Source organism: Mus caroli, chromosome 2 (assembly GCF_900094665.2).
Source record: "Mus caroli chromosome 2, CAROLI_EIJ_v1.1, whole genome shotgun sequence".
Taxonomy (NCBI): Eukaryota; Metazoa; Chordata; class Mammalia; order Rodentia; family Muridae; genus Mus; species Mus caroli.
In genome coordinates this window covers 79331780-79347830 of record NC_034571.1, presented here as the reverse complement: position 1 = coordinate 79347830, position 16051 = coordinate 79331780, and the positions used below count along the sequence as shown (strand labels likewise).

The 16051-nt window shown below is 44.4% G+C and overlaps 1 protein-coding gene across 1 annotated transcript; it reads right to left on the bottom strand.

The window, feature by feature from the left end:
- Nucleotides 1-8160: 8160 nt before the first annotated feature.
- On the bottom strand, nucleotides 8161-11750 carry Aplnr (apelin receptor). Its single transcript, XM_021156736.1, has one exon. The coding sequence runs from the start codon at nucleotides 11470-11472 to the stop codon at nucleotides 10339-10341; it is 1134 nt and encodes a 377-aa protein (XP_021012395.1). The 5' UTR covers nucleotides 11473-11750; the 3' UTR covers nucleotides 8161-10338.
- Nucleotides 11751-16051: the final 4301 nt, after the last annotated feature.

The following is a 16051-nucleotide window of genomic DNA, read 5'->3' as shown; positions in this document are numbered from 1 at the left end:
ATTCCAACAAGGCCACACCTTCAGATGATGCCACTCCCTGGTCCAAGGATATGCAAACCATCACAGATCCCATAGCTTTCCAGGAGACAATTAAAGCAGTGCTGAGGAAGGAATTTTCTCTCTAGACTTTCAGTTTGGAATTATTTCAAACATTTTTTTCCTACCCCGCCTCCCTGAATCAGTGAAGCTAAGACCCACACAAATCTGAAAGGCTATGAATTTTTAACATCTAAAACTGTTTATGTAGCACACTATTTTTGATCTTTTTTTTTCAACAAACTTCTGACCAGATTAATTTATATGCAAACTTCTGTCAAATGTTTCGAGCTTTATTTTGTTGTTATCACCACAATAAAAGAATTATTTTAAATTCAAGAAGTCTCAAAAAACAATGTCACATTTTCCAAGCTGAGCATTCCTTTCTGCCACATGCCCTTTTTTCCAACACAGAGGTCTTCCGAGCCCTCTGCAGTGCAAAGGAGTACATCAAGTCACTTTCCCTTGTAACAAGAGAGGCAAAGGGAGAACAGCAGAAGAAAATTAAAACCTATTGATTGCCCCTAATGTGATGGAGACTGCTTGCCACTGCAAACATTACCTAGTGTGACCTTCATAACAATCCTGTGAGGTAACTACTTTTACTACTCTATTTGACAGGAGATATTGAGCGTTGGGCTCTGATTCTTTGATCTTTTGAATGTTGTCCAAGGACTAATAGCTTCTACCATGGATAAAATTTCTTTAGAAACAAGATTTTCAAGGGCTAAAGATGTGGCTCAGTGGCTTAAGCGTTTGTCATGTAACCATGAGACTAGAATTCTGGATCTCTGGAGATTCACATAATGCAGAGTAAGTGTGGCAACCCACCGCCTGTTATTCTAGCCTTGGAAGGTAGAACAAAGGGTCCCCAGAGCTAGCTGGCTAGCAAGTCTAGTCATATTGTCAATCGGGCTCTGGGTTTAACTAAAAGATCCTACCTCCATAAATATGGTTGAAATGTGATCCATGATAATTCTTGACAACAACTTCAGGCCTCCAAGTACATGAGCAACTACACACATGCATAGCTGTAGACCATACAAAGGAAAATGGAAGGGGGTGTTCCAGATCCTCTCCACACCTATTGGGGTGTGTTCTGTATTTTAATAACACTTGCTGATGATTCTTCTGCATACACAAAACTAGAAATCAATGATCTAGATGGTACAGCCCAGTAAAAGCTGAACTGAGATTCAAGTTTAATCTCTCTTAATACAATGAACAAGAGACACACAAATTTCATGGTTTTTAATAAGACAACTTAAGTTGTTCCAATACAAACTGTAAGCATCAAAACCATGTTGGCCACCTATCTTGGAGTATTTCTTCCAAAGCAGCCTATTTCACAGAAAAGAGGCAACCTGATGTCATGAAAAGCGTTCAGGTCGACTTCAGAATCAGAAGAATCAATGAGCCCACACACTTCTTAGCAGTATCATTCATCAAATGGTTGTCCTGCCAGGGCTTCACTGTTTCCTCTAGTGAGATGGGAGTCTTGGAGCGATCTCTTCCAGCCCCATAATGCTGTGGTTTCAGCTCATTGTTCTCTCATCACTCCTGGCATGGTCATAGCTGAAACAACTTCCTTTCCTAGCCTGTACCATCCCTTTGGTAATTGCTGTGTGGCTTTTCTCAAGCATAAAAATAACTTGTTATTATCACAGCAAACAATCACCATCTTCCAGGGTCCCTGAAAGCCTGACAGCACCCACAATACACAGCTCACTGCCAGCTGGATCCCAGCAATGCTTGAGGGCTTCCAGGTCTCCAGCCGGAAACCAACCAGCCACCATATTAGTGTGTCCATTTTCCTAAGAGCAAAGGTTACTTCCGGGTTCTTCAATTGTAGGACCTTGGGATATCAATCTCCAGACTCTAGGTCATTGAGTCCTGGTACTAAAGTCCTCAGTCAACCAGAGACCAGATTGAAGCAACTAAAGCAAAGCCTCAATCCGTGTCATTGGCTGAGGTTGTTCATCCCCATCACACAGGAAGACCTTTTGAACTTATAGATATACTTCTGAGTCAGAAGAAAGATTGCCAAATTTTCTTGGATGGCCTTAACCCTGACACAGATTTTTCAGGGACGGGAAGAGAAGGTTTTCCTTGAGTGTTTTGTCGAGGAGGAAGTCCAAGATTTTGTTTTACATTCAATCAGTACATCCGTTCCATCAGAGCAGTTCTTCCTCTATGAACAGTAGGTGGCTATACATGGATTCCCAGCAGCCTGGCTGACTCAGTACCGGCCCCAGCTGGCACTGATACCTTTCCCAGGAAGCCAGCCAGCCTTGCAATCACTCGTCCAACTAAATAGACTTGAAAACACAATCTTCAGCATTAACAATGAACTGATCACTATGAAGCCATGATGTGTAGAGTTCAGAAGTAAGCATACAGAAAGATGTTCAACTTCAATAGCCATCAAAGAACTGGAAACCAAAGCTAACTGAAATAGTCAAAATGATAGTCACTAAGGAAAGTAATAACAAATGTTGTTGAGAACAGAGACAAAAATGAACCCTCATATACTGTTAGTGAGAATGTAAACTAGTCCAACCACTATAGAATATAGATACTGTGGCGATTTCTCTAAAAACAGCTTGTCCTGTGGGTTACAGAAACACTTACACATCGAGGTTATTACAGCACTACATGCAATAGCTAAACTATGGAACCAGCAACTGAAGAATGAATAGGAAAGTGTGGCATAGGCACACAAAAGGATTATTTTCAGCCACAAAGAAGAAGGAAGTTATGTTGATTGCAAGAAAATAGCTACTGATGGTAATCATACTTAGGGAATTAAACCAGAAAGGCAAAGATCATATTTTCCCTAATTTGTATATCCTAGATTTTATATACACATAAGATCATGTATGAACACATGACATAAAATAAAAGTAAACCTTTCTAGGGATCAGAAAAGACTAGTAGGGGGCAATAAAAGGAAGGATGGAGGGACAAGGGGGAATATGCTCAATGCACAATGTATATGTATGCATGTATTTATGGATGTACATATGCATGTTTATATGAGTGGAAACCTTAAATAATTGATTAAGAGTAAATTACCAGAAGTGCCCCAGTCCCATGACCCAACTTTGTTCTAACCATCTGTTCCTCAGGAGCAGCTGTGAGACACAAAACCATTTGGTTTAATTAGGTCCATACTTTCCAATTCCCCTGCTTCTCTCCTGGCTCCTGATTTACCTCATTTCCCTGGCTTCTTTGAAAAGAAATCGACTTGTTTGCTGTAAATAAAAAAAGCAATTCTTCTTACCTCTCATTCCATCAGTTCACTTGTTTAAGCAGATTGCCTATGGGTGCCTACTACATCCCAGACAGTGGGAAAACAAAAATCTCTAAACAGGGTCCTGCTCCAGAGCAGGGAGCTTAGGAGCTTTATAAAAGCAGGCCTCTCCTAGAGACACCTTCCTAATACCCAGGGCTTGTAGGCTGAGAAGTACCAAGGTGCTTGAATGGGATGTGTCAACTATTTTTCTTTGATATTCAATCATTCTGTTTTGTATACCTATGAATACTTAAACCTTAATAAAAGAAGATTATACAAGCAAAAAAAAAAAAAAAAAAGAAATCCATCCATGTTACATCTAAAAGCAGCTTCAGGTAGACACACAATTAAGAGGTGTGTCACACACTTGAGTGACACATAGGGTGAGGTGCCCATCAAATACTAGTATTCTTTCATCTCCTACACTCCTGCCACTCCTGCTTGCATTTATTCAGGCAACTAAGGTGGTGACCTGGAGGAGAAAGAACGCCAGACACTTAAACCCTAGTGTAGGTGAGTGTGGACCCACATTTCAGCCAGCATGTTAGCTCTAACTTGTGAGTCCTCCATGAGAGAGAGAGAAGGCATGTTTGCCTCGACAACATCCTGTGTTTTGCCTGCAGTGTCATTGAATGCCCTGTATTATTCTTTGCTAAACAATGAGAAGAGCATGAATGGCCTGAGTATTATTTAGTGTTTTTCACTCATCACCTAGCATATGCCTAGCAAATGGAGATTATAAAAAGACATTTGCTTTACAAAGAGACATGGAACAGAATGTCTGACCAGTATTTCTTAAAAGCCTCAAATACAGTATCCGAGAAGCTTCCAGAGAGATGCAAGAAGCCTAAGCAATGTGATGACTGAATTGTGACAACAGATTCTGGAACTGGAAAAAAAGCACATTAAGGTTGAGTTGGGTTTTTGCTCTTTTTCCCCCCTTCTTTTTTCTTTTTTTAAGTAAAGAAACCTAAGTGAAAAATGAGCATTAATTAACAGTAATGTACCAACATGGTTCATTAACTATGACAAGTGTATCATGCTAATGTAAGACATTAATTATAAAGGAAATTGGGTGTGTAATGTAAAAGAGCGCTGTGTACTGAATCAGCAGTGATCCTGTGAATCTGAAGCTCCTTCTCAAACAAAAGACTTAACAAAACTTCAGATAATCAGCTATCATCTTGCCCTTCCCAGGCAGGAGTTCATCTTTGGATTGACTTCATTTGCTTTATTTATTGCCACAAAAAGATCTCCTTCACAAGCCTGAACATGTTCTTGCCTAAAAGCAGAAAACCTGAGTTCTAGTCTCAGCCTTGCCACTTTCCCACTGTGTGACCATGTGTAAATTATTCTCCTTTCCTTCTAGATGGGCCTTAGGTCACCTCTCTGTTAATAAAGAAAATTAAGGTAGACAGCCTTTCAAATGGTTTCACAAATCAGGGTGATGCCTGGTTGACCAGTTATCCCAATCTCCTAAGATAGTCCTGGGTAAAGAGTACATAGTGAGTAAAGATGTCTTGAATGAATGTGGCATGGTAGGGTTTTACTTGATTCCTGGCTAAACTTACCTTGAGGCTTAGTTACTCAGTACGGCAGCAATAGGAGATAAGATCTTTGCGAAGTTCATAGAGATGTTACCATCATAAATGGTTTAGTGTCTTTTTCAAGTGACTAGGTAAGATCCCTTGAGACTGGACTAGGTTTTCTGGGAGCAACTTCTATCATGTAGGATTAGACTGGTTACTGGGAAAGTGGGTTGACCTTTCTTAATATGCCATATCCCCCTTCCACTTCTTCACCATGAACTGATGAAGCAATTCACAAAAATACCAAAAAGACAAGCAAATGCCAGCATCGTGCTTTTGGGCCTCCACAACCATGATCTGTCTATTCAAGTCTATTTCCTTTACAAATTAATCAGTTTAGAGTGTTTTACTATAGCAATACAGAATGAACTGAAAATATGTTATCTATTTATACATACTATACATGTGTGCATTTATTTATACATATATACATGTTTTCAGTCTATTCTGTGTTGCCATAGTATAATATATATAGATATAGATATAGATATAGATATAGATATAGATATAGATATAGATATATACACATGTATATACATACACATATGTGTGTGTGTGTATTGTCATTTTTTTAAGACAAGGTCTCACTATTTAGCCCTGGGTTGGCCTAAAACTCACTACGTAGACAAGAATGATCTTCACCAACATCCACCTGCTTCTGCCTCCCAAGTGCAGGCATAAAAGGCATATGCTACCACATCTAGCTAAGCTCTAACATTTTAACACTCTAACTTTACATGGAAATCATCAGATTCTACTCAACATTTCAAACTCCTCTTTGAAAAACTATACCTTCTGGATCAAGCCCTGCAAGCTGTCAACTCACTAACACTTGGATAGAGCAGCCACCTAATCTATATCTTTATGGGGGATTTCACCCTGGCTTCTGAAGGTGAGGTGTTTTTGTTTTTGTTTTTGTTTTTGTTTTTGTTTAACAAAGCCATCTATCTGCCTCTTCTTAGAATCTTTTTCCAGAGTAAGAGGGTCCAGAATTCCTCAGTACTTAGTTAGTGTACCCTGATACACTGGAGGAAGACAGCTCATAGCTATAAGGACAGACAAAGTCTCAAGTCACTAAAATAAAAACTTTTACATGTCTTTTCTCCATCCTCAATTTATATAATGACTAGTATCTTAGCTCCCAATCTTCCTGGCATCCATGCTTTGAAAATCAGACAAGTTTTTCTCTGTGACTGGCCAACCCACCTCTCAGACTTGGAGTTGGTCATGCATGAAGCTAAGACACAGGCCTCAACCCACCTCTCAGACTTGAGTTGGTCATGCATGAAGCTAAGACACAGGCCTCTTTCCAGCTCTTTAGAGGGTCTGTGCTCTACACCATCCCTGAGAATTTCTTCTGCCCAAATATTCCATCATTAACAACTCACCATCCACACTCCAAAAACCAGGTTCCCAGCATATTCTGAGATCTCCCATTCTGCAGCCCCAAGGTAGACTCCTGGAACACGGCATGCCTTCCCTCTCCCAAAGCTGAGGCTCTGGCTGTCATCTTTCCTGGCACTGTCTCCAGCAGCAACCTATGAGCCCCAGCAGTCTGCCCCCTGATCCTATCCAGCACTTGGTATGTAAACGAAGTAAGGGTGAACAACTAAACCATTAAATACTCTATAATTTTATAATATTCTGGGCAACTTAACTCGAATTTCTCAGGAAATTTTTTAATAGCATCAATATGGGGAAAAAAAGCCCAGTTCCTGGTTATAGTTACAAATTCCTGATGGCTTTTCCCTTTTAATAAGAAAAGGGGATCCTTATTCTCATTGTACCCCTGCACCTACTTCCTTATGCCTTCTTCTCCCTGTGGCCTCTCTGTCCTTCTCCTCCCTTATATTCTCTCTCTCTCTCTCTCTCTCTCTCTCTCTCTCTCTCTCTCTCTCTCTCTCTCTCTCTCATGTATTCTCTCTTTGTTCTGTCTGTTACCATCTCTTTTGCATATCCTGCCTCTGTCTCTCTATCTCTCCCCATCTGTCTCTCCCAAGCATCCCCATCCTTCCCTGGCACTTCCTGTCCTGCCTGGTCTCCATGTGTGCCTGGCATCTTGCAGATGAGATTACATTTTCCTTCTCAACCATCTGGTGCCGCCTCATCTGCACTTTGGGGAAAGCAGCAACATTCCATGGTCAAGAGTGTGGGCTTTGGAGTTAGATTCATGACACTAGGCCTGGCTCTTTCTCATAGTAGTCTGTGGTCAGGAGATACTGCTAATCTCTGTGTCTCAGATTTCTTATCAGCAAAGTGAGGCACAAGTGCTCCTCTCAGAGGAAGGTTGCAAGATAATGCCTGGAAAATTTCTAGCACACTTTTAAAACTGGATAAATATGAGTTCCTGATACAATCAGTCCCCCCCCCCCGGCCAAACCTCCCCTCTCCAGTGACTGTTTTTGTGTCATCTGAAAAATTATTGGCTCCAGGGAGGCCTTCTTTGAAGAGCATCCAAATAGATTGTCATCCAGAGCCCAGTTTTCTTGATCCCAATTGTCTTGTCTGTGTGCCTGCTTCAGTTCAGGAAGACTGTATCTGGATGAGGTATCCATAAGCCTGACCTTCCCCTAGAAACCACCTGGGCTGTTTTTAGCACCTGTAAACACCTAGAGTGGATCTAAGAAACTCTGACTCCATAGGTCTGGAGTGACATCACCAACAAGCATTTTCAAGATTATCAGAGTGGCTCTCATTGGAGAACAGAGCGTCAACAGAGTCTGACTTAAACTGTGGTGGTGAATGAAGCAATCAATGAGAACGTGATATCGAATTAGCAGAGGTGAATGGTTGATTCAGTAGGAGACAGTGATAAAGGGAGGTGGGGAGGGATCGATGAATTAGCAGAGGTGAATGGTTGATTCAGTAGGAGACAGTGATAAAGGGAGGTGGGGAGGGATCGATGAGTTAATGGATAGAGAGAAGTAGGTGACTGATGATATTTTCCCCCAGATATACATGTGCTGGAATCTCCATAATGTGTGCCCATTATTCTGTGGTTTCCAGAGCAGGAGGCTTAGCTATGTCCATCCATTCCCAGCCCCAACTTTACACTTGCCTGGTACCTGTTTTTCCATCTCCTTCCAGCCCTTTTCAGCTTTCCAGGAGATTCCCCCTCTTTGGCTTGCACTGATTCCCCCCTCCAGTATACCCTCTCACCTCTACCGAAATAGCTGCAACTGCGGGTTCTTACACTTCTCTCAAGGTACTTTCAAATGAGGAGGCTTTGGACACAACAGCTACACAAAACAATTTTATTTGATGAACCACAGTGAGTAACAAGATCATTTTTAAAAAAAAGCGCATCCTGAAGAAGGGGTGGGGGTGAGGAAAAGCTGCCTCTGCTGCTATCTGTCCCATGCTGTGGTTGAGTTTGCTGTCTCCCAGAAGCCTCCTGCAGCTCGAACTGGCTGCTTTGAGAATGGCCTGGCAGAGAAAGTAGCTGTGTGAAAGTTTCTGGCCTGAGATATGCAGAGCTCAGCTAAGAGGAGCTGCTTTCTCCATCCCCCACCACCACAACCCCCTTTCCTACTCTAGGAGCAGGATCTCTGCCAGAGATGGTCCAACTGCATCAAGCCGAGCTCTTCCTGTTTCCATGGAATATGTCTTGTCCTTGATTTCCAGAACCCTCCAAGAACAAAACCCGGAATATGCACACCCATGTCCAGCTCACAAAGGCCCCACTATTAAGTTTGTCCTGGAGATCCCCACAGAGGCTTCAGTCACTCTTTCCCAACCTTACTCCCCCCTAAAGGAGAAAGAGGAGCCAGGAGAGCCAAGAGGCTCAGTCCTGATGGAGAGGATCACAAAAGCTCACCCTGTATTCATCATCCTGTGGCAAAAAAGTGGCCTCCTTAAGAAGAGGACCACAGACCCCTAAAGAGAGTGAGAGGAGTGAGAAAAAAGTCAGAGGCAGGGAGAGACAGAGGAGAAGGGCCCTGCTATATATAGTCTGTAAGTCTCTTCTTGCTACTGTGGAACTGGGAGAGGAACTGGGGCCCAGCTCCAGACTTCTCCAGCCTTAAGACTAGATGCCACTGAGAAAACAGCTCCCTACAGAAAGCCTAGCACAAACATAGACTTCTTTCCTAGATACGGACCAGCCGTCGGAGTTCCCCAAATCCAGTGGGGGTGGATCCACAATGGATCTATTCTACCTCCATAGGTCCATTCTTCCCCAAGTGGACTCTGAGACCTACAGAGGCACAGGGGAAAGTGAGTGGGGTTTCACCCTAGTCCTTCATCGATAAAGTTTATTCGATACTTGTGTATGTGTGTGTGTGTACACACACGTGCATGTGCACGTTGATATACATTTATATACACCCATATAGACAAAAAGCAAATAGCCTTACCTAACCAAGTGAGTGACTCTTGGTGCCAAGTAGCACCAAAACCTATAGAGATGGTGGGGTGGGGGAGGAGACAGGAGAAAGATCAGCTCTACAGTTCACAGTTCTGTAGGAGGTGGAGGGATGAGGATTGGGGGAGGGGAGGCAAGCAGCATACAAACTAAATACAGACTCCCCTCTAATCCTTTCTCTGTTGTCCCTTCCCAACTCCCCCCTTCAGAGGGACGGGACAATCCACAGCTTCTTCAGTCCTGTTGCCTTGACATTCTCACAGACAGTTTTTTTTTTTAAAATGATGGGGAGGATGCTGGGTTATTGGTAGGATGCACTATTCACTAAGCATCACAGAGATTCTGCCAAAGAGAAATTGCTATTCAAAAATTCATCTAGCCCTGGTGCTTGGACCAACAATGATCCAACTTTTGTGAAAGATACAGAGCTCCTGGCTCTGGGGACTAGAGCACTAATTCTTTGCCTACATACAGCCACCTGCTGGCTCGCAGAAAACAGGACAAGAACTCAAAGGATAAGTTACTCTTCAAGTTTCAGGGTACTTAACCCTTAAGAGGCCAGCAGGGAAGAAGGCGCTGGGGTACAGACAGGAAGGTTTGAGGGGAAGGAACCCACTAGAAGAGAAAGAGTTAGATCTAGCAAGTGAGTAGTTGACAGAAATAATTTCCCCAGCAGAGAAAACACAAAGGGGTGCTAGAGAGCTGAGGGGGGAAAAAACGGCAGAAAGAAGCAAATTAGATCAGGACTCACACTTCAACATTTTAGGGTCCATATAACCTTACCCCATTTATTATAAACAAAGAAACTGAAGTTTAAGGAAGTTAAGAGACTTGTGCAAGGTCAACCTCAGAAATGTTGAACAGCTGGGCTGTTTGCAGGCTCCATCCCTTTCCACTAAACCACAAACATCTGAGAGGGGCAAGGCAGAACTCGGTGAGCAAGAGAACGGAGTGAGGAATCCGGGAGAAAGTACAGCCATGCTACCTGATTCTCAGAGCGTGAGGATAAAGTTTGGGTCAGACCCGCTGCACCAGGCTTCCCTCTGGTCCCAGCCCTAGTCCACAAGGGTTTCTTGACTATAGGGAATCGATTTCTCATGCATCTGCTCTCCTCCCTTTCCCATGTTGGGGCCAGGGCCCTGGCTGTGACCGGAAGAATAACTGGCTGACTTCTCGGCACTACTGCTGTGAGGGGTGCCTTTACACCCGCTCTGATCACAGCAGAGCATGGAGGTGCAGGCTTGGCGAAATCGGGGGTCAAAGAAGGCATAGAGGAAGGGGTTGAGGCAGCTGTTGACATAACTGATGCAGGTGCAGTAGGGAAAGACATTCATGAGGAAGCTGTCAAAGTCACAGGGCCAGTGCAGCAAATTGCCCAGCATGTAGAGAGTCTTCACCAGGTGGTAAGGCATCCAGCACAGGGCAAAGGTCACCACCAGCACCACGATAATGCTGAGCAGCCGGCGCCTCTTCCGCAGGCCCTCAATGCGCTCCTTTCGGAAATGGCCAGCGATGGTTTGGGCAATGAAGAAGTAACATGTCAGCATGATGGTGAAGGGCACCACAAAGCCCACGGCAGTGGAGGACACCCCAAGGCCCACCTCCCAGGCCCACTCTGAGTTTGAAGTGGCCACCATAGAGTAGTCCATGTAGCACTGGATCTTGGTGCCATTTTCTGGGGCTTCTGTGGAACGGAACACCATGACAGGCACAGCTAGAAGGGCAGCCAGCACCCATAAGACTGCTGTGGCCACGGCCCCGCTGACTCGCAGCCTTAGTCGAGCATTGGCCACCGGCCTGACAATGGCCAGGTATCGGTCAAAGCTGAGGCCGGTGAGGCAAAAGACACTGGCGTACATGTTGACAAAGATGAGGTAGCTGCTGAGCTTGCAAGAGAAGGTTCCAAAAGGCCAGTCAAACTCCCGGTAGGTATAAGTAGCCCACAGTGGCAAAGTCACCACAAAAGTCAAGTCAGCCACTGCCAGGCTGGCAATGAAGATGTCAGCTGAGCGTCTCTTTTCGCGGCTGGTTCGAAACACGGTCCAGAGCACCAGGCCATTGCCTGTGGTGCCTAGAAGGAAAACCAGCATGTAGATGGCAGGAATGAGCGCTCCAGAGGGCGTCCAGTCTGCGTAGTCACATTCAGACTGGTTGTCAGCCCCATAGTAGTTGTAACCATCATCTTCCATGGTGCTGAATGAAGTGAAGCTGGGCAGTGAGTCCCAGGGACACCAGTTCCAGAGTTAGGTCACCAACTCAGCAAGCACCCTGAAGGATTGGCTTGAGCCTCAGAGTAAAAGGTCTGAGGGTGCTTAGAGTCCTTCCAGGCATGCGGAACCGCCCCTCTGGGAGCTCAGACCCAACGGGATGAGCGGGATGAGCGGGATGAGCGGTTCAGGCAGCTTCAGTCTACCTTCCCGTCCCAGCCCAGCTCAACTAAGACACTTCCTTGCACCCTCCAGAGTCTGTCTCCTCCTAAACTCTGCACTCCCTCCTCCCACTCCCAGGCTAACCCCTCCCTCTCTAGTGAGTCTTAAGATCTTTAAGTCACAGCCCACTTTTTTTTTCTTCTTGCCACTGGGTAAGTAGACTAAATTGCCCCCTACAGTGCTGGGCTGACAATTATCCTGTGCTTTTCAAGCCTGCTGCCCCTCCTGGTCCCACCTCCTCTCTCTAGCTGCTACCAGCCTTCATTCCAGCCTCTTCACTCTGGTTTCCTCTGGCCACTACTTCATGCCTGCCTTTGGGATGGGGGGAGTATCTATCCCCCCTCCTCAGTCTTCACCCTCCTGTTCTCACCCTCTCCCAACCCTTCTAAATGGGACAAATTATGCAGATTGAAATCCAGTTTGACCTGAATCCAGCACAAAAACAGGGCAGAGAGGGTGTGATATTTCACAGGGGTGTCCCAGCATCTGGATGGTCCCTGCTGACCCTGCACTCCCACCCCACCCCCACCCCGATGAGGCACTGGGATTCCCTGCATTTCTGCATTTCGTTCATTCTTCTCTACACATTGGCTTTAACCCTGTTTCTGAGAACTGTGGGATTTTGCAGACAAAAGCATAATGAAATTTCTTTACAATTCATAAGCTGCTGGCAGACCAGAGTTTGTAGTTTGCAGGTAGAGGGGTTAGAAAGTTGGTTGGCAGAGTCACAGGATGAAGGAAACCCAGAAAAAAAATGGCTCCTAGCCACATCATTAAATCTATGGGGAAACTGAGGCTTAAGGTAAGTGATTTAAGACAAAGATTACAGGGTAAATTTTGTGATGTCTGGTTGTTTACTTTTCTTCTAAGCACGTATAGAATACAGTTCTAGTATGTCTTCGGGGATCTCTGATTGTTGAGTGAATAAGGAAATGGACAAATTAGGAAAGGAGTAAGACAAGGAAAAGAATAAATGTATGAATTACTATGTGGTAAGAACATGAACTCAGTTCCTCGGGTTCTTACCAATATCCATGGGCCAAGAGGTTTCATAAGACCACATAGGGTCAGGAAGTTGAGTTAGAAGAGGCAGAAAAAGAAGCAGCCCTGAGCAGATGTAGTCACCCTCCCATCTGGCCTCCTTCCCTTCCCCAGCCTCTGCAGGAAGAGGAAGGATGCACAAGATAAGATTTTATTTTTCTAAGTGCATCCTTTCTATTTCACCTCCCAAAAAGTGAGGGAAACTACCTGAATTTGGGCAGGAAGATGACAAGCTTTGCTTAATAGTAGATTGTGAAGCCCTGGATTCCACGCCTCCCCACTGGGGGTTGGGGTTGGAAGATAGAAAGGAGGAAAGGAAGGGAGAGAGAAGGAGTGGCAGAGAGGGAGGGGAAAAGTTGGGGCAGAATGAAATGGGCACAAATTAGGTAAGCCTTAGTCATACATGGCAAGGTTTACAGAGCTGAAAGGCACTTCCTGGAAGGAGGGTTTGTCAGTAAGGTTCCCCAGGAATCTCCAAGTAGACAAATTCAGATACCTGCATGGATAAGTTAAGCATGTATTCAGGCAAAGCAGCCAGCTTGTGATAACAGGGAGTCAGAGACTGTAGCTAAGTAGAGTTTGTCTGCCAAAGGACACTGGGCAGGCACTGTACCAGCTACTTTAAAGACTGAGGTTGGAGAATCACTTGCATCTAAAAGTTTGGGGACAACCTAGGCAACACAATGAGACTTTGTCTCAAATAAGACAGAAGGTCTCCTCAGTTCTGGTCTCTGGTTGCTATGCAGAAATGTGGACCAGTGTTCCCATACGTCAAGATTTTTCAAGACAATGTCTAATTCTGAATGCTTGTGGGAAAGCATCAGATTGATTCACATGGGAAAATAATTTCATTTTTAAAAGGAATGTATTCTAGGTGCCAGGCAAGGTAGTGCATGCCTATAATCCCAACAACTGTGAGGCAGAAACTGAAGTTTGAGCAGAAATGAGTTCATGGCATTAACGCCCATATCAAAATATAAAACAAGGTAAGTAGAACAGCTTGTATCATCTCCAGTCAGAGGGTTTGAACAGGAAGAGCTTTCTGAGGATAGGAGAAAGAAGAAACAGAGAGGAAACACAGACAAGGAAGCCAGAAAATGCAAAGAATGAAAAATAAAAACAACCATGGCCAAAGTCTTAGGATGCAAGGGGGAAATGCAGGAAAGATGGGTAGAGAGAAAGATAAGAAAGGTCCTAAGGGCCACTGTCTGGGTCTCCTAAGCACTGTATATTGTTCACATACTGACTGTCAGGCATCCTTCTGTACGTTTTATTGTCTCTTTTAATCAGTAAAACAATGAGAGGAATGGGCAAGGAGATGGCATGGGGCCTGAGTTCATATCCCCAGCACACACATAAAAGCAGGAAAGATGCCATGCATCTGTAATCCAGTATTAGATAGAGTAGAGACAGCAGCCAGCTTAGCTAAGGCAGTCAGGTCTAAGTTCAATGACAGACCCTAAACAAAAAATAGCAAAACTGTTGAGACTATCATTCTAATAGCAGACTCTGGCTTCCATATGTACAGGTGAGTACACCTGCACACACATGAGAGAGAGAGAGAGAGAGAGAGAGAGAGAGAGAGAGAGAGAGAGAGAGAGAGAGAGAACTTAGAAGAACAGAACTTAGAACTTTTATTTGGCCTCAGCAGAAAGATGAGTGAGGAAACAGAGACACAGAGAGGTAAAGTAACTTGTTCTCTCGGGCACTAAATAAAGTCCTTCGACCCTTTTAAAATTGGAGCTGTCACGTGTTAAGCATGATATGGAAGGACGCTAAGATAGCTGTGAATTATATATCTACCATTGCCAGAGAGAGCACCTGGTTGGCTGTGCTAATTGAAAAGGTAACATGGCTCTGCCTCTAGAACTCTGTGCTTCTACAGAACAGTAGTCATCCTACTCAATTCTGCCAGGACCTGGGGCTTCAGCAACCAGGGAGTATGCAAGCCCAGTTGCTTCTTCTGAACAGGTGACAGAACGACGGTGTGGCCGAGTAGAAATGGTTAACCGTCAGCCACTTCAGATCTTGTTGCCTATCAGGAGGGACCACATAGCTGGGCAGGAGGCAATTTTCTCCAGATGAGGAGAGAGAGTAAACACTTGTGCTGTAGCCATTCTGGGACAGAGACTGATGCTGACATCACACGTGTTTCTTTTTTTTTTTTTTTTTTTTTTTTTTTTTTTTTTTTGCTTCCAGAAAGATCCAGGAGCAACCCTGGGTCACTGAGGACACAGAAAGAGAGGAACATGAAAGCTTCAATAGCCTTGAAACCAACTTCCTCTCTATCTCTCCCAGCTGTCCTGCCTAGATTCCAAGCCAGATGCAAACCCAGAGTTCTCCATGGGAGAAAATATGAATGTACTTCGTTAATTCTCTGTCTCAATGGAAAGGGAAGGGAATTCGGAGCCTGGGATGGTACGGGGTCAATGATCTGTGCCTGGAATGGTGGGATGCTGATAAGACCCAGACTCCAACCTAGAGCAAGCTGGAGCCAGATGGCCTGAGTGATCCCGACACTGACAGCCAGGCTCACTCCTCACCCAACATGGTACTGATCCATCCCTGTCTCCCACCACACTATCCATCACAGAAGTTGTAAGATTGGTAAACAGAACTGAAGTTGCAGGCCAGACTGATGTGCCCCAAGACTCAGAGGCTACACATACCCCAGCCCTAGGACTGATATCTGTCTGGCATCCAACCTCTCTGTTTAGCCCCTAAAATGTTTGTTAAATTAAAGCTTTAGAGGTATGCTTAGAGGACTGGTGATAACGTGGGTCTTTACCTCAGGATCATTCTACTGTAATAGCAAAGGCAGCTTTTGGCAAAACTGATTCTAAGTTATCTACTTGCAGCCATGTGGTAAAGCAGTAGCTAAGGCAGGGTTGTTAGCCAGAGTCCCCAGGGCTAGTTGACCTAGGAGAGGAACAAGAAGGTTTCCTAGGGGACTTCTCTCCCCTAGGTGATTTCAGTTAGGTATTGTGACAAGTCAGAGATAAACAGTTCCTGGCAGAAAAATGTCTTGGCCCTGTTTCATGAGAAGGGCCAAAATTGCTAGCAGAGTGAAAATTCTAGAGTTGGGTTCAGAAGTCTTCCCCAACCTTCCCCACAAGCTGACTCCTCACCTAGAGAACAAAGACGGCCTTGGCTGTGATGGACATTGTCATGTGCACTTAGTGAGTGCAAGTTTTATATATGATGTAAGGCTACTTGGATATGACATCTAGGGATACTTGTGAACAGACTGCAGATAAGTATATAAATGCATGTGTGTGTGAGGGTATGCCTTGCTTTC

Bases quoted from the DNA above. Each gene is read 5' to 3' on its own strand.
- Aplnr (XM_021156736.1), bottom strand. From the start codon at position 11,472: ATGGAAGATGATGGTTACAACTACTATGGGGCTGACAACCAGTCTGAA.